We start from the raw sequence: 18970 nt of genomic DNA on the forward strand, positions 1-18970 counted from the left end.
GAGCTCTTTAAACATACCTTAGACACTGCCTGTGCCTGAATTTGTTCTCCAGAACAGATCTTTTCATACGTGCAGGGTCAAAGGATTGTTTTAAGCCACCCTCAGAAGGTCCACTCCTCTTTTACCTGCACCTTCTTAAACCCAATAATCTCTAAATCACCTTTAAGAACTTCATCCTGACGGGCCATGATACCCTGTTGAAAAACATTTTTTTTAAAAAGGTAATCTCAATTACTGGTAATTTCTTGAACTGTATTTTAGTCTATAACGAGTTTTTGAACCTCTAAACAGACATCAGCCTTATGTAAATCACTCTTGGGCTTGCTCCACCATGATTAGTCCAGTCCAGACTACTAGACTACATCCCCTCCAGATGGGAACACGAGCAACCCCAGGCTGGTTTCACCCTTTAGAACTTGTCAGTTAGATTTAACTTGAGTTCAGTGACACAGTGGGTGCCATGGAACTCATATGGGCATACTCATTACACATAAGTCTCATCAAGAAAAACAGATTATGCTCTGTTGGGAGAGGAGTGAGGAAGATTACCTACAACCAGTGAGTTCCTCTGGTTATTTGCAAACACTCACCTGTCCCACCCAACACAAATATTTTCATGACAGATTACAAATCAGTTGATGCTTACTGTTAAGTACTCACTGACATTTACGAGACATGGGAAGCTTCCGAAGAGGACCTCTTTGTGGCAGCCCTTAACAAAAGGGTGATCCATTGTGCTCAGTGAAAATCTCTTATGGCCATACCTTATGGAAAGCCCTTTCATCTATATTTCAACCATTGCCTTCCTTTATAAAGGTGAGCCAAAAGGAGCATAGGCCATTTAGGCTAATTCATCTTCCTTGCCACGATTAGGCATGGAGGCCTTGGTAGCTAGATTTCTGGAAATCATCTAAAAAAAATGATTAAAGATAGCTCAGGAGTTAGGGGTTGTCCTGCACCCAAACATGAATGGCTTGAACTTGAATACCTGGAAGATATGTGAGGCTTTAGAGATGTATTCCCGACTTTCATATGTATTGGAGGTATACCTTGCAGCTTCAACATAATTTCCATATAGTTAGAAATGGGGTCTTTGGTTGGCAATCAGGTTACCCCCTGTCCAAGCAAGGACCCTCACTCTAGTCAGGGTAAGTCACACACAATCCAAATTATCCTGTGCCCACCCTCTGGTAACCTGGCACTGAGCAGTCAGACTTAACTTAGAAGGCAATGTGTAAAGTATCTGTGCAATAAATCATACAATAACACCATATAGTACTATCAAAAACACACCACACAGTGTTTGTAAAAATATAGAATCTTTATCTGAATTATTGTAGGTCAAAAACGATTAGAATGCAATAAGTATACGTTGAAATATTACTGGAAAAGTAATATAAAATGTCTTTAGAATTGTAACTTTACTGCAAAAGCAATATAAAGTGTCTTAAAGTTTTCTAGAAACAACAAGTGTCTCTTGCAGGGCAAAGTACCTGGTTTGCGTTGAAAAATCCTCGCAAGAGGCTGCAGAGGAGGAGATGCGTAGAAAACAGGTAGGTGTGTGTCGGTTTCACCCCTTCGCACATGGACTTGCGTCAATATTTTCCACGCGGGAAACCCGTGCGTCGATTTTCGGTGCACGGACTCGGATCCTCTTCGGGTTGCGGGGTTTTCGGACGCCCTGGGGTTGATGCGTGGAAAATCCTGGGCTTGCGTCGAAGTCACAAGCGATGCGTCAATTCCAGTGGGCGATGCGTGGAAATTTCTCCTGTACGGCAGGCGCACGTCGATTCCTCTCTGGAAGTCGGGCTATGTCATTATGGGTTGGCTGTGCGTCGATCCAGTGGGCCGTGCGTCGAAGTTCCAGTCGTGTCGCAGGCGCTGTGTGGATCTTCCTGTTGCGGAGTCGGGCAGTGTCGTTCTGGATTCGGCGTGCAGTGATTTTTCACCGCGGTGCAGGCTGTGCGTCGTTTTTGCAGGCTGTGCGTTGTTTTTCGGCGCACAAGGAATTTCTTGCAGAGATGAAGTCTTTTCTGGTCCTGAGACTTCAGGGAACAGGAGGCAAGCTCAATCCAAGCCCTTGGAGAGCACTTCTGCAGCACAGCAAGAGAGCAGCAAGACAGCAGGGAAACAGCAAGGCAGCAGTCCTTCACAGAAAGCAGTCAGGTGAATCCTTTGGGCAGCCAGGCAGTTCTTCTTGGCAGGATGCAGGTTCTGGTTCAGGTTTCTTCTGCAGGGAGTGTCTGTCTTGGTAGGGCAGGGACCCTGTTTTTATACCCAAAAGTGCCTTTGAAGTGGGGGAGACCACAAAGAGTGGCTCAGAAGTGCACAAGTTCCCCTTTCAGTTCAATCCTGTCTGCCAGGGTCCCAGTAGCAGGTGTGGCAGTCCTTTGTGTGAGGGCAGGCTACTGTCCATTGTCATGTAAGTGTCAGGCCCTCCACCCTCCCAGCCCAGGAAGACTCATTCAAAATGCAGATGTATGCAAGTGAGGCTGAGTATCCTGTGTTTGGGGTGTGTCTGAGTGAATGCACAAGGAGCTGTGAACTAAACCCAGCCAGACGTGGATTGTAAGGCAAAGAAAGATTTAAGTGCAGAGAAATGCTCACTTTCTAAAAGTGGCATTTCTAAAATAATAATATTAAATCCAACTTCACCAGTCAGCAGGATTTTCTATTACCATTCTGGCCATAGTAAATATGACCTTCCTACCCCTTTCAGATCAGCAGCTACCACTCAAACACTGTATTCGGGCAGCCCCAATGTTAGCCTATGAAGGGAGCAGGCCTCGCAGCATGTAAAAACGAATTTAGGAGTTTTACACTACCAGGACATGTAAACTACACAGGTACATGTCCTGCCTTTTGCCTACACAGCACCCTGCCCTATGGGTTACCTAGGGCATACCTTAGGGGTGACTTATATGTAGAAAAAGGGGAGTTTTAGACTTGGCAAGTACTTTTAAATGCCAAGTCGAATTGACAGTGAAACTGCACACACAGGCCTTGCAATGGCAGGCCGGAGACAAGGTTAAGGGGCTACTTAAGTGGGTGGCACAATCAGTGCTGCAGCCCACTAGTAGCATTTAATCTACAGGCCCTGGGCACCTATAGTGCACTTTACTAAGGACTTATAAGTAAATTAAATAGTCCAATTGGGTATGATCCCATGTTACCATGTTTAAAGGGAGAGATCATATGCACTTCAGCACTGGTTAGCAGTGTCAAAGTGCTCAGAGTCTAAAAACCAGCAAAAACAGTGTTTAAAAAGTGGAGGGAGGCAGGCAAAAAGTTAGGGGTGACCACCCTAAGGCTGTCAGGTCTAACACATATGATGAAAGATCATTTTTATGTTTAAGATGCTCAACAGAAAACGTTGAACTTCTTTCTGCCAGCGTCCTGTCAATCTTTGATTTTGCAGTATTGTTGCCAAGCATCAGCACTGGACTGGTGACAACCTATCTGCCATTTATGCTTTCACCTGCTTACTATATCATATTTGCTTTTTATGATTGCCTACTTTGCCATTATTTGTGAGAGGTTAAAGGACTCCGTAATTGTGGTGCCAACATGGGATTTGGATGTCACTCTGATGTCCCTAATGGATTCTTCATTTGACGATAGACACGCTTGTCCTTTGCTAAATCTTAATAAAATTATCATCTGTCTTCAGTCCATTACATTAACCAGGTTGGTGGGTGAGATGTGGGCTATTTTTATCTGCATCTTATGCTCATTCAACTGTCTAGTTAGTACCAAGAAAATGTTTGACTTCCATTTTTCTAAGATCTTGCTTCATCTTTATATGCATGTGCTCATCCCTCTAAGTCCGAGAAACACATGCATAGGTTGGACCACAGGCTAGACCACCACTTCTAATTACAGAAAATTCCTGCTTTAATATACATGACTATTTGTTGATAAGGTTTCTGGCCTGAAAATAGGAAAGGACACCCACAGGCAGTATGGTTTTGAGATAGATCGTCACAAATCTTAGAAAGAGCCCATAATGGTTTAAGAGCTCATTCACGTAACTGAAAAGGCACTTTTAACTATTTCACTTCAGATATTCACTAAACATTATTGCCTTGAGACTTCCTCATGTGAGTATTCGTTAGAAGAACAAGTGGCTTACTTTTGGTGTCATTCTTCCTTATGGACGCACAGTTTCCCAGATTCTTCATATCCCCTCCCACATTCCTTCTTGTTGTGGGCACGTTATTCTTCCATAATATTCTGTCGTCCGTACTGGTTAATGTCTTTATGAACCTGTTTTATTGCTTCCTGAGAAGAAGTGACACAGATATGTGCCTGGTTCCCTAAAAGCACTGCAAACAACAGTTGTTTGTGTTCTGTTTTTCCTGTGCGTTTGTGTTAACTTTTTGCTTGAATGGTGTGCATTATTGCGTAAAGTGGTATAATGGAGTAATTTGGGGAATTGTGCATTATAAGCATAAAACAAATGTACCAAAATTATTCAAATTACACTGGCGTAATTTAAATTCCACCCAGGCCGTACGTTATGTACATGTAAATGATCGAATGTTTACATAAAATGGTTAACAAAAGGCCTATAAGGAAGTATGTAGAAACTATTGCTACAATGTGGTGAAAGTGGATTCATAGTTTCTGTTGTAATATTTCTAATTTGTATTAAGTGAAGTAGTTGCCTTCTTCTTTTAAATAGCTAACTTGTCTTTTCCACCATTATCAATATTATTGCTTTAGATAATTTTCTCTCATTAACCATTGGAGGGAATGCAGAAGGCAAATCAAAAACTTTCGTTTCATCTACATTTCTGGTTCTAATAAACGCCTCTCGGAGAAAATTCTGATTTCGATTTGTTTTTAAGTAATGATTACTTAATTTACTTTAATAGCATTATGAGAGTGCATCTCGTGTTTAATTTCTATTATTATTAGTTTTCGGTTCTGTTTTCTACATTATACGTGGAAGGGAACGTAATATTTTGCAAAATATTACAGGACTCGTGTCTGATATATTGGACAGAATTCCTCCTTGGCCTCTTTATCTATTGATATTAAATTCCTTAATGAGTTGTTCAAGGTTAGATAACGGCGGTGGTCCAGCACAATTAACCTGAAGATCATACAAATGTCTTCTGTGGGCCTGAGAACTTTTGGATATAAGTTAATCATTTCTGTACGGTATGTGTTAGTCATAAATCAGTCGAGATGATCCATCATACTTTACACTTAATGGCCAGTGATTGGTAACAAAACACAAGTTGTAAGGGCCGTGCTCCTTGTAAGAACACAGCCAAAAGGTCGACTTAGAGTGAGTGGGGAAGAAGCACATTGGTCTGAACATGGGCAAAGTTTGTTGTTCAGCTCGGTTACTGTACGATGTCTTTCACATAATTTACTATAATTGTGGGACTGTGTTACTGTCACTTACCTTCTGATGGATACAACTACCTGTGGATTCCTCACCTAATGAATAGAGTCCCAAAGCAGTACCACGCCCGGCGGTGGGTGCCTAAATGGTCAAACCAAGAAATCCTGCAGCACTGACCGTGCAAAATGGCCGTCCCTTCTAACCTCAGAATCCAAACAGTAATGTTTTGCAAAAGTGTGAAGGGACGACCAAGTTGCGGCCTTGCAGATGTCAACCACAGGAACACCCCTGGCCAAGGCCAAGGTAGTTGTATCCATCAGAAGAACGAGTTACTTACCTTCGGTAACGACTTTTCTGGTGGATACATTAGCTACCTGTGGATTCCTCACGGTCCCACCCGCCTCCCCGTTGCCTTTCTGGTCTTTCCAAGTAATCCTTGAGTGCGCTCCTCTTGGTCTTTGAGGGTGCAATAGATGTTGTATATAATATATTTATATATATGTATATATGTATATATCTTTGTGTATATACTTGATGTGTGTATATATTTTTAAAAAAAGAGAGAGTTATATATATATATATAAAAGATTTACAGTTATTCATGCAATGTTGTGTATTTTTACAATATAATGGGATGTTGCCTTGCTCTTTCATTGCATTGCCTGGTTGTTCTCATGCACGTAAAAAATGATTGGTACTGACGTCCGCACGTCTTCGAGGACCTCTTATTGCCTGTATGACGTCAGACGGCGTCGCGTGGGCTAGAGTGACGTCCTCGTCGACGTGCAGAGACTAGTAAGAAGATTTCCGTCGAATGCTGGCGCCATGGGAGTATTCATTAGGTGAGGAATCCACAGGTAGCTAATGTATCCACCAGAAAAGTCGTTACCGAAGGTAAGTAACTCGTTCTTTAGTGCCATCCACAAAACACAGGGTTAAAAATGTTAAATGTTGCAGACAGGTTGGATTTGGATGTGTGTTTTCAGTGGGGGCCGGCGGGAAGCACACACACACACACACACATTCTTTCACACACAGACACGCACGAACGCATGCACATCCATTAACAACACTCATGCCATTCAAACATGCACGCACGCACCAAACATTCATTTTAAAATATCACACACACTCATTCTTTCACACATGCACGCACATCCATTAATAACACTCATACCATTCAAACATGCACGCGCGCACCAAACATTAATTTTAAAACATCACACACACTCATTCTTTCACACATGCACGCACATCCATTAACAACACTCAACATTCAAACATGCACGTATGCACCAAACATTCATTTTAAAAGATTACACACACTCATTCTTTCACACACACACACGCATGCACATCCATTAACAACACTCATAACACTCAAACATGCACGCGCGCACCAAACATTCAATTTAAAACATCACACACATACACACACACACACACACTTACCTTCAGCCTCCAGGTCCCAGGAGGGTTGGGACTGCTGCCTTCCCTCATTGGCTGACCTTAGGTTAGCCAATGAGGGAAGGCAGCAGTCCCAGCCTCGTCACAGAGTGGGATGGGGTCAGGGAGACTGCTGACCACACCCCACTCTGTGACGAACTGTCACTGATTGACACTCGCCCTGGGCGCTTCGCGGCTTAAACCTGAAGTGCCCAGGGCAAGTGTCAATGGGTGACGCTTTCCTCGTCACCCAGGGGAGGACCTCGAGGCACCTTTTCTGAGCCGAGGAGGTCACTCCTCAGCCCAGCAAAGTTCAGCTCAGACAGCTAGGAGTCTGCGCAAATCGCGCACGGCTCACTCCTGGCTGTCTGGGCTGAAAATGAAGAATGTCTGTCAGGCTGACCTTTGTTCAGCCTGACAGACACTCTTCATGAGGGGCAAAAGGTGGGGGGGGGGTGGCCCCTCCGCCCTAAAGGACGGGCCGCCACTGTGTGTTTTATTGTTTATGTATTGTGGCATTACGGTGCTATCAAAAGTTTCTCGTGAAATATGAAAAGCAGAGGGGCAGGAAGTCAAGTGTTTTTTGTTACCAGAAACCTAAGATTGCAGTTTTGGACCACACTTCAGATATAAGTTAAGTATTTTTATATAGCGAGTAATTTTTTTTTTTGGCCTCCCATTGGTTGAAATCTGTGAGGCACACAATTTGCTCCATTAATTCCAGATAATTTACTGTAGCAGAACTACTTCGATGTCTATTACAGTAACAGTTGCTTTTCTCACTTACTTCTATAGTTATTGTTAGACCTGACAGCTTTAGGGTTGTCATCCCCCAACTTTTTGCCTGCCACCTTCTATTTTTCTGACCCTGTTTTTGCTGGTTTTAGGACTCTGCGCACTTTACCACTGCTGACTAGTGCTAAAGTGCATGCGCTCTCTCCCCTTAACATGGTAACATTGGTTCCTACCCAATTGGCATATTTAATTTATCTGTAAGTCCCTAGTAGAGTGCACTACATGTGGCCAGGGCCTGTAAATTAAATGCGGCTAGTGGGCCTGCAGCACTGATTGTGCCACCCACATAAGTAGCCTCTTAACCAAGTCTCAGGCCTGCCTTTGCAAGGCCTGTGTGTGCAGTTCCACTGCCATTTCGGCTTGGCATTTAAAACTACTTGCCAACCCTTAAACTCCCCTTTTTCTACACATGTCACCCCTAAGGTAGGCCTAGGTAACCCATAGGGCAGGGGGCTATGTAAGTGAAAGTCAGGACATGTACTTATGTGTTTTACATGTCCTGGTAGTGAAAAACTTGAAAATCTGTTCTCCACTACTGTGAGACCTGTTCCTCACATAGACTAGCATCATAACTGCCCTCATATACTTTTAAGAGGTACATTCTGATCTGGAAGGAGTAGCCCTGTCATGTTTAGTATGGCCAGAATGGTAGTAGAAAATCCTGCTTACTGTTGAAGTTAGATTTAATATTACTATTTTAGATATGCCTCTTTTAGAAAGTGGGCATTTCTCTGCACTCACTGCCATCTGTGCCTTACAGCCCTGTCTCCAATCTACATCATGTCTGTGCTGGTTGACAGCTCACCTTGTGCATTCCACCCAGACAACCATAAACACAGGACTCAGCCACATCTGCAATCATCTGCATACTGAATGGGTCTCCCTGAGCAGGGAAGGGTGGAAGGGCTCTTTCTTACACTTCAAAGTCCAGTGACCTGCCCTAACACAAAGGACTGATAACCCCCCACAGGGATCCTGGCAGACAGGACTGGGCTGAAAGGAGAACTTTTGTACTTCAAAACCACTCTTTGAAGTTCCCCCTCTTCAAAGGCATTTTTGGGTGTGTATATATATATATATATAGGGTCACTGACCCCACCAAATCAGACACTTCTGAACCTACACCTGGACTCTGTCAAAGAGACTGCCTGGCTGCCCAAAGGACTCATCTGGACTGCTTTGTTGAAAGACTGCTTTCCTGCTTGTTGCCCTGTTGCCTGGTGCTCCTGACTCTGCTGGAAGGACTCTGCCTTCCTCCTAAAGTGCTCTCCAAGGGCTTGGATTGAGGTTGCCTCCTGTTTCTGAAGTCTCAGTGCCAACAAAGACTTTGCCCCTTCAGGAAATCCTTGTGCATCAGAAAATCGACGCAACACCTGCAGAAATCGATGCAGCACCTGCATCGTGGCTGGAAAATCACCTCACCACTGACCAGAAGAACGCAGTGCCAGACTCGCAACTGGAAATAGACGCAGCACCTGCCTCGCAGTTGAAACTTTGCAGCATCGCCTACTAGATCGACAGTGCCTTCTCCTTCTTACCAGCCTGTGAAGGATTTTCAATGCATCGTCCCTGGGTGTCAAAATATCCCCGCATTGCAGAGAAGACCTAAGGCTGCGCTCCTGGAAATAGATACATCACCTTGCAGCATGGAAAGAAATGGTCAATCATCTGTGCCCCACCGAAAAATCCGACACAGCACCTTTTTTTTTCAATGCATCTCCTCCTCTGCGGCCCCTGTGTGTCATTATTTTTTACGTATCCCAGGTACTGTGTGTTACAAGGCTATAACCACGGATTCTTGAGGATTGAGACTCATTTAAACCTTTAAAAAGTGTGCATATTTGATTTATGTTATTTTGATCTTATTTTATTCAGATAAATATGATCTATTTTTCTAAACCTGTATGGTGTATTTTTATGGTGTTTTCACTGTGTTACTGTATGAGTTATTGCACAAATACTTTACACATTTCCTTCTAAGTTAAGCCTGCCTGCTCTGTGCCAAGCTACCAGTGGGTGGGCCCAGGATAATTTGGGTTGTGTTGTGACTTACCCTGACCAGGATTGTGGTCCATACTTAGACAGGGGTGCATACCTCTGCCAACTAGAGACCCCATTTCTAACAGATATAAATGTTATGATCGATACTTGGTATCCTTCCTTCCAATGGTTGCCTACTTCTGCACACACTGAAACCGAGGAACAGGTCAGAAAGTGGCTTGCCCAGGATAATTTGATCTTATGTAGAAGCCAGCAATGTAACAAACCCTGATCTCCTTGTTCCCAAAGTGGACTACCAATGGAATGGAACAAAATATTTAATTAGTACTTAAGTCATTACAGTTCTTCCCTCACACGTTTAATCCTGAGTTGATTTTCTGTTGACAAAGCGTTACTTCCCGGGTTTCAAATCTGAATGAGATTTACAGATTGTGGGTTTAGGAGGAAACACAAACACAGAATATTGCTTCACATTGATTCATGTACACTATGGCCCTCATTACGAGTCTGGCGGTCTGCTGTCAGCGGTCTGGTGGTGGGCATGCCATATAACTACCGTGGCACAGCCGCCACGGTCAGACCTCCCGACATCGCCAGGCTGCTGCCAACCGGCAGCCTGGTGGCCCCGGCGGTTGTAATCCACCAGGGCAGCACTGCTTGGGGATTACGATCCCTATACCGCCATGGAAAGGCTGGCACAATGGGGATATTGAGGGGGCCCCTGCACTGCCCATGCACATGGCATGGACAGTGCAGGGGCCCCCATGCACAGCCCCGTCGTGTATTCCACTGCCCGAATTACGGACAGTGGAATGTGCGACAGGTGCTGCTGCACCGCCACATTTCCTCTGGCTCGCTTACAAGCCAGCTGCAATGTGAAGGTCCTGTTCACTGCAAGGCCGGCAGGCGGAAATGCTGTTTCGGCTAGCCGGCCCTGCGGTGAACCTATAATAGGGTCTGTGGTGTTCACCCCATACTGACTGGCAGGTGCTGTAACTAGTTGAACTCGTAATGAGGGCCATATCCGCTTTCACCTATTCTCATGTGAATCATATTGCTCTGTGGTGTTGCAATTTACTTTGCATGCCGAGGTCCTCTGATTCCAGGGTATGTCTCTTAATTAAGAACGTTTGGAGAAACTTGTGAATACATTCTTTCACCTTTCACATAAGACATGACTCAGGAATGCGCTCATTTTTACTTTGTCCTGATTTCAGGGCCATATGTACAGCTCCATTCTGAAACAAATCCAAGTTCATTGTTGCCTGCTGTCATTTCCATTCAAAGATTCCTCTCGTTACAAAGCATTGTTAAGGACAATTCAAGCTGAAGCTGTTAAGCTCCTATAGAACATAGTGACGTAATACCGTAAAAGGTTTACTCCAGTCACTAAATGCTATAGTATTTAGAATACTTCAATGTAATCTCCTTATTTTCTAAATTGATTTCTACTGAAAATGAGTCACCCACATTTGGACTGTTACATACTTGATTTGTGAGTGTAACCTCCCACTGAATGTTCAACACGGAAATAAGGCTCTGAGACATTTATATAATCTGTTTTTTCCAACGTCAACTATGTAGAGCTGGACACGTTTACGAGAAATTGGGTTGCCATTTAGTTCTCTAATTTTAAAAATGATTGGATTTTTCCGAAAATCGGATAGGTTTTGAGTTTTAATGAAACCAAACGTATAGTCATCAGAGGATTAGCATAAACATGTAATATATTTACATCTTTCTAGCCACAGCTATGTATTCTCGTATTTCTTCATTTTAAATTACGTTAATAGCATGTGGAGTATGATTAACGAGGCTGAATAATATCAAAATAAGTATTTTGTTCTCAGAAATGTCTACTTTTCATATTCAGACATGTGCCTGTGTATTTCATTTCATCCTCATCTTTGTGTTGTTCTTATTTCTGCCATGGCTGCAGCCATTTTCTCACGCTCCCTCGCTCCAGAGTCAGTCACTCCATTGGTCAACACTCGAGGAATTCAAGGTATATACATTATGGGTGTGTGTGAAGTGTGGTGTGGTGAAATGCATGTGAATGTGTGCACATTAGCATAGAAAAATGTCATTCCTTGCTAATTTTGCTTAGTTTTTCATAGCTCTAGACTACATGCTATTAACCACATTACCTCTGCAGTGCTCCTTAGCCAGTAATCTTTGTTTTTATTTGGATGGCGTTGCTATTCTGTGCTTTTAATCATTAGTGTAAGAAACTAACAACAATAAATGTCGTAATAAAAAATTACAGTAACTTAGTTGGATCTTCTGTGTGTTCCAAGCATCCAGAACATTGGGAACTCAACTCCGACTCCATCTTTACTAAAGTGTCCTTTATGTATATATACCATTTTAAACTTTGATGGGATTTGTGCACACTATATTTTCTATTGATTCTCCTTGTGTGTCTTGTTTGATTTTTTGATCTTCAAATGCCATTGGTAATATAAAAACGTACTTTTTAGCATTATATATAACATTGGCATTAATGTAATTTGTACATAAAAGCTTACATTTTAGCATTCCATAAAACATTTACATATGCCTTTAAAATCCTCTTGCTCGTATTCACTTCTAAGGTATACCCATATTTGCCCTTATTAGCTCTCTTAAAAAGTTCATAGTTGAAGCTAGCTGGTGGACATATTTTTCGTATTTCAGTTCCTTGAGTTTTAAAAGATTTTTAATCAACTTTATTTACTGAATTTTGAAAATACATAGTCCAGCTATCATGAAAGACTTACAATACTGTATGACATCCATTGAACTTCCCTGTTGGGAAATTACCTTGATTTATTTTTGCTACATAAACGTTAATCATGTACTTCAAAAGCAAGGGAGTAGCCAGAAAATCAAAATACCCCCCCTTTGAACCAAAGCTCTTATGGAAACTGAGCAAGCAAAGCAAGTCATCACCACCCTCCCCAGAAGAGCTATGGTCTCTCCCATCCAAGCATCATCCTTTTATCGTTCCATGCACCTGCTGGTATCCGCCATTTCACATTTACATTCTATAATCCATTAATTCTTCCATCCATATTGCAATCTTTGACCATTCTGTCCCTCCGTCCATCTATCTGCCCATCCATATTCAAACCTATCGATCCATCTCTAAACCTGTACATCAATCCGATCCATTCTTTCACTCATCCATCCTTCTTTTCACTCACCCATCCATTCACCCTTTCTCTCCATCCATTTATCCTCCTTTTCACTCATCCATCCTTCCACTCAGAAATCCATCCTTTCACACATCCTTCCATCCATCCTTTCACTCATCCATCCATACTTTCATTCATCCGGCCATCTTTTCTTTCATCCGCCCATCCTTTCACTCATGCCTCCAACTTTTCACTCATCTGTCCATGCATTCACCCTTTCATTCACCATCCACCCTCCCTTTCGATCACCCATCCATTCTTTCACTCCTCCATCCTTGCTTCCATCCTTTCACTCATCCATCCATCCACTCATCCATTCATCATCCTCTCTTTCAATCATCCATCCACTTTTTCACTCATCCATTCTTTCCCTCATCCATACATCCATCCTTTGGCTCATCCATCCATCCTTTCACTCATCCATCCATCCTTTCAATCATCCATCCATTCCTTTCAATTATCCATCCCTCCACCCATCCATTTATCCTTTTACTCTTTCGCTTATCTATTCATCTTTTCACTCACTCATCCACCCTTCCATCGACCCTTTCACTCATCCTTTGTCCCATCCATCCACTTTCACTCATCTATCTATCCACCCTTTCACTCATCGTTCCACCCTTTCACTCACACACCCATCCATTCACCCACTCCCTCATTCACCCATCTATCCACCCACCCTTTCACTCACTTACTCTCCCTCCCTTTTATGTTAATTATGAGCATTTATCTGCAGAAATGCAGACCAACGTGTCCCATCAAGAACCCCTCCCCACTGTAGCTACTAAAGCGGGGAGGGGGTTCATGATGTCCCTGTTCAAAAGTCTCTGAATCGGCCATCCATTTCCCCCAGACCTTATGGTGTTTCTCCAGATAACCCCATGATTTACACACAGCTTGTTCTGCTATGGCACAGTAGTCTATCCTGCATGCTCATTCAGATATCAATGTTGGGGATCCTGATCTCCAGTGGCATGCCACATCCCTCTTAGCAGTGAGGAAACCCACTGCTACTTGGAGCCATGTGTTGTCTACTCCCAATTCATCCATCAGTCCCAACAGAACTAGTTTTGGTTCAGGTTGAACTGGGCTGCTCACTACTTCTGCAAAGGCGTTGCAAATATTGTGCCAATATTATTGCCTAATCAGGTAATCCTAGATTGTATGGAAAAAGGTCCCCAGGGTGGTCTTACATCTCAGGCAGTGTGGCTCCAAATCATCAAAATGTGCGCACTCCTATGGGGCTATAGTATATCCTGTGGAGATATTTAAGTTGGATTAATCATAATCTCAAGGAGATTGCCAACACCCTGGTGGCTATTTTATCCTCGACCAAGTCTTCACCTTCCAGTGTACCTTCATCTATTTCCCAGCAGTTCCTCAACAGCCCATAGGATCTAGTGTATTGTATACAAGTGTACAGTGCAGGGTGGAGATCAGTTTGCTCCCCATTTGGGATTCTGTTATGTAGGCCTCTAGGGGAATTTAAGAGTTTGCAGTGAGGTGAGAGACACCTCCAGCCACGTAGCGGAGCTCCAAGTATCAGTAAAACTATCATTTGTGCATCACATAGGTGTTGGAATCCACATATAGAGCTACCTTCCCAGAGATCTTTGAGGTTCAATATCCGGATGTTCCCATGGTTTGAAGCCCTCAAGTTTGACTGCGTGTTTCAGCCAGGTTCCTACCCCTAGTGGAGTTCCAGCTGTTGGCACACCATGCCACTTAATCCATCATAATGTTTGATGCCAGCACATCACAAATGCTTGAGTCGCTGAGGGGAGGGTTGCATGGATGCAGGGGCAGGAGAGAAAGCCTAGCATTCCATATTCTTGAGAGCCTGCAGCTCTAGTGCATGGTCATCCCGATTAGTGTAGAGCCCGTCATTAATTGGTAGGATCTGACTGGCCCAATAATAGAGGCGGACATCTGCTATTTCTAAGCCTCCTTCGTACGGTGACAGAACGCATTTCTGGTATGAAATTCGCAGTTGTTCCCCCTCCATAAGAATTTCACGATAGCCGTTTGAAGACTATAGAACAAGGTGGACGGTTTATTATGAAGGTAGCTCTGCAGGGTGAAAAGGAGTCTTGGAAGGGAGATCATCATCAACAGTGCTCCTCTCCCAGCTTTGATCAGAGGAGGCTGTCCCATATGTCCATATCTCTGTTTGTTTTAGCTACCAATGGTGCAATAATAAGGTCCCATGTCTGCTGTTCAGAGAGTGCTATGTAAATCCCTATGTATTTAAAATGATGAGCCCCCCAATGCAGGGGAGTGGGGACCTTTATACACGCTCTTGCTTAATTGTCAGTGGGATGTAGGTATATTTGGACCAGTTTACCATTAGACCTGATGTGTCTGCGTATATTTAAAGCATGGACATCAACCAAGGCAGAGAAGTTTCTAGATTACTAATGTAGACCAGGAGGTCATCAGCATAAAGTGACACCCTCCTCTCTAGGCCCCCTTCGGAGCGGAACCTGGCAAGTTTGACATCTCTCCTTATCCAAACTACCAGTGGCTCAAAGACCAGGCAAGGAGGAGGGGAAATAGGTGGCATCCCTGTCTGGTTCCCCGTTCACCCCTGACTCTGGCTCGTGGTTTATAGTATTGAGACGTATCTGCCGAAGAGAGGACCGAAATTCATATGCTCCAAGAAGTGCAACATATACTGCCAACAAACAGGGTCGAAGGCCTTTTAAAAATCAACGGAGACCATTGCTTTGCATTCGGTCACTGTGCTGGAAAGCACAAGTATATAATTCAGATGACTAATGGAGTCATCCAGACTGAGAGTACTGCATCCACGCATAAAGCAATTTTGGTCAGGGGGAACTAGGGTCAAAATCATTTTTGCCAGTGCTTAATTTGTGCTTGTTTCCGGTGCTGAGCACCGGCACTTATTTTTGAGGGCCGGGGCTTAATCTTCTGCCTCAAGCATTTGCTGCAAGCAAAAGACACATATGGGAAAGACGGAGGAAGGGAAAAACGAAAAAGCGTCACAAAGGGAGAAAGTAGAAAGCTGCAAGAGTGAGCTGAGGGGGCAGGGAGTGGCTTTATATGGATTGAAGAGGCCCGAGATGGCTTCAAGATTACGCCGCCTCAGTATTCCATGTTCGCACATTTAATTGCAGCAGCCGCGTGTTTAAGAGGAGGACTATGGGCACTGGCACCTTTTTATTTACAAATTAAGCACTGATTTTTGCAAGCCTGTTCGTAGGCACCTTTGCAAAAAAAAAATCTGTGTTCGAAAAAAAGAGATGAATTGCATTTATCTAGTGTTTTTTGTGGCTTCGGTAACATCGATATAGTGGCCTTGCGAAGGTCAGATGGAGTTCCACTGTCTTTAGGGCCTCATTGTATATGCCATGCAATGATATGCCCTGTTTCCTACTTGCTAACCAGTATAGCAGCTTCCCTGCTTTATCACCTAGTTTGTATAATTTGTGTTGTGTCACCTTGTACACTGAGGATGCCGAGTTTAGCATCTTCTGCTGGAGTGCCAGTCTCAGCATGACCGTTTTGTGCCTGACAGTCATTCAACATCCCTTCCTGATCACCTCTGCTTTGTGTAGGCATTTTTTAAGTTGAGAATGTCCCTGCCTTTTCGCTTTTTTGTTGGCCTCTGATAGGATATTATCTTCTCGCCTAGTGCCACTTTTATGGCTTCCCAAAGAGTAGCCGGGGAGTCTACTTTGCTTCTGTTTGTGTGAAACTAATCCATTATTTGTTGTGTTAGGAGTGCATTAAAAGAGAGTTCGTAAGCCACCAGGTGCCTGTGTCCCACCTGGCACAGTCCAAGGCTTTTGAGTGTAAGTTATCTGGGCATGATCCGAGAGGCCACATGGCAGGGTGTGGTATTATGTCTGCCAAGGGCACAAAGAAGTGGTCTTGTCGGGATTGGGATTTATAGGAGTGGGAATAGAAAGTGTATTCTGCAACCCATCGGTAAAACAAGCATCCGTTAGAACTATGGAAATGGTTCATAACTGCAGACTAAATGATTTGCAGGTATGAGGGGTCCTGGAGTTTTGATTAGGGCCCATTACTGAGGTAAAGTTGCCCACAATCAGTGTGTGCCCCAAAGAGGATTGTAGAAGTATCCAGTGAGTGCTGATAGAGTGTCTGGCACCAGTGTAGGGGGGCAATAAACGGAGGTGAGCGACCTGTGGGTGCCCTCCGTGTCCCCTTCAATCGTGAGAAATCTGCCTAATTTGTCATGATGGGTCTTTATTACTTGCATCATGAAACACTTATGCAGCAGTGTGGAGACCCCTCGCCCCCCATGAGGTAGTCATGTAACCATCCTGAAATGCTATAGGGTAGCATCCTCTCTGCAGAAGGGGGCAGTGATTGCCTAATAGGTGTTTTTCTTGTAGTAGTACCACCAAATGGGAATGGCGTTTAAGTTATTGGACTACTGTGTATTTTTTTTAAGCTTGTTATTCAGGCCATTGACATTCCAAGAGAGAATGGTAAATGTTTCAGGCGTATCCCTCATGTGGGTTTGGACCAGCTTGCAAATATCAGACAGGCAGTCAGACAGATTAACATGTAATGCGGGCTGTAAGCTAAAACAACTAAACTAAAGTTGAGCAGAAAGCTAACCCAACTCCCCCACCCCCCTGTATTTCTGAACGTGAAGAATCCTTTGCCCCATCCCTACCTATATAAACAACTGACCCAGGGTGTGTGTGTGTGTGTGTAGCTTTGGCTGTTCGAGCAGACGTAGATATGTAAACTCTCAGATCATTGTGCTGCTGACCTAGCGGAGGTTAAAGGGGTGTGATACTTCTGTACTGTGATCAAGCAATAGCAGTATTAAGTCCCCCATCACGTTTCAACAGACTATAGTGAACTGATGGCTAATTCCGATCCATTGCATTGGCCCGGTGCATGCCGTCTTCTGCTGTTGACAATCTCTTGCTGCCACTGTCATCCTCTTCCGCACCGCAGTGGCAGGTTGATCTTCATACAATGTCATCTGAGTTTTCATATATTTAATTTGTACAAACATCCAGTGCACATCACCTGATTCACACAAGGCAAATCATGTAAATGAGTATACATAACAAGTCAAGATTTGGAACATTAATATCCAACATTTAAATACACAGTCCACTACCTTCTCCCCCACCATTTAGACAATGCCTAGTATGCGGGGAGAATAGAGAAATAGTGTTATGTACACTTGCACAAATTTAACTTGGCCAGCGGTCATCATATGTGAAACCTTTGTAAACTGGAAAGTGTGAAAAGAAGTGGGCAGAGGGTTCCTGGAACACCAGTATCTGGCTCCCGTTAAGAGGAACTTAGGTAGGTTACACCCATAGCCCATCACCTGTGCCTCTATTCACACCGTATTAGGGAGTCTGCTGGGCGGCTAATCCTATTTGTTCTCCTGAGTCTACTCTGATGCCCCTTCAGTTATTATCATATCTTAAATACAACAGGAAATATTAAACCGTAGTAAACAATAGATGCTGAAATCTGCTATCAGCATTATTTCTCAGTCATGTAATCGGTGAAGTAGGTTAAACTCTGGCTCAGTGACCTTAGTGTTCCACACCAACCTTCTTTAGAAGCCATTTTTATCAAATTGTCTAACCAGTTTCATAAACAAAGGATGGTTGTCTTTTTCCATAGCCTTAAAAGCCCAATCTTTGCAGCTGCCATCAGTGAATAACCAGTGTTTCATGTGAAAGTCCATGGGTGTCTGATCTGAGGTATTGTGTAGGACCACTAGCTTAGCAGTAAGATCCATCTTCAAGTCTAGATCTACCTTCATAGTGGCCAATATCCCTGCACTCTTGGAGAGCTCCATAGGATATGTACAACACACTGTCACATGTTTGACATCTCCAGCAATGTGAATGTGGGCTAAGCTTAGCCTTGTGCCTTCTGAAGGGGGTCCAATCCCAGAGGTTTAAAATCTTAAAACAACTGTATTTCAAGGATGCTTCTGTCAAGCCCTTTTTGTGTTCCTCAAGGTGGGTCACACATTCTTGGCTTGGAATATGTGTCTATAGACATGTATCCCACCATTTGTGATGGTCACTGGAATGAGAAAGTCAAGTCCATAAGGACCAAGTAAATGCTCTAGATTGTTCACCCAAATTCTTTCAGTGTAAGTGTATAATAATGTATTGGGATCTTACTAGGGATGTGGCTGCCCCCCCAATTGCCTCTCAGT

The 18970-nt window shown here is 43.5% G+C and overlaps 1 protein-coding gene across 1 annotated transcript in view; it reads left to right on the forward strand.

Annotated features, from left to right (window-relative positions):
- RIMS2 (regulating synaptic membrane exocytosis 2) overlaps positions 1-18970 on the forward strand; it is a 1513920-nt gene that overhangs the window by 1057799 nt on the left and 437151 nt on the right. The window contains exon 21 of the mRNA XM_069220600.1: positions 11538-11603. Coding sequence (XP_069076701.1) covers positions 11538-11603 — 66 coding nt within the window. The remainder of the gene's footprint in view (positions 1-11537; positions 11604-18970) is intronic.

The sequence above is a fragment of the Pleurodeles waltl genome, chromosome 2_2, assembly GCF_031143425.1.
Source record: "Pleurodeles waltl isolate 20211129_DDA chromosome 2_2, aPleWal1.hap1.20221129, whole genome shotgun sequence".
Classification (NCBI taxonomy): Eukaryota; Metazoa; Chordata; class Amphibia; order Caudata; family Salamandridae; genus Pleurodeles; species Pleurodeles waltl.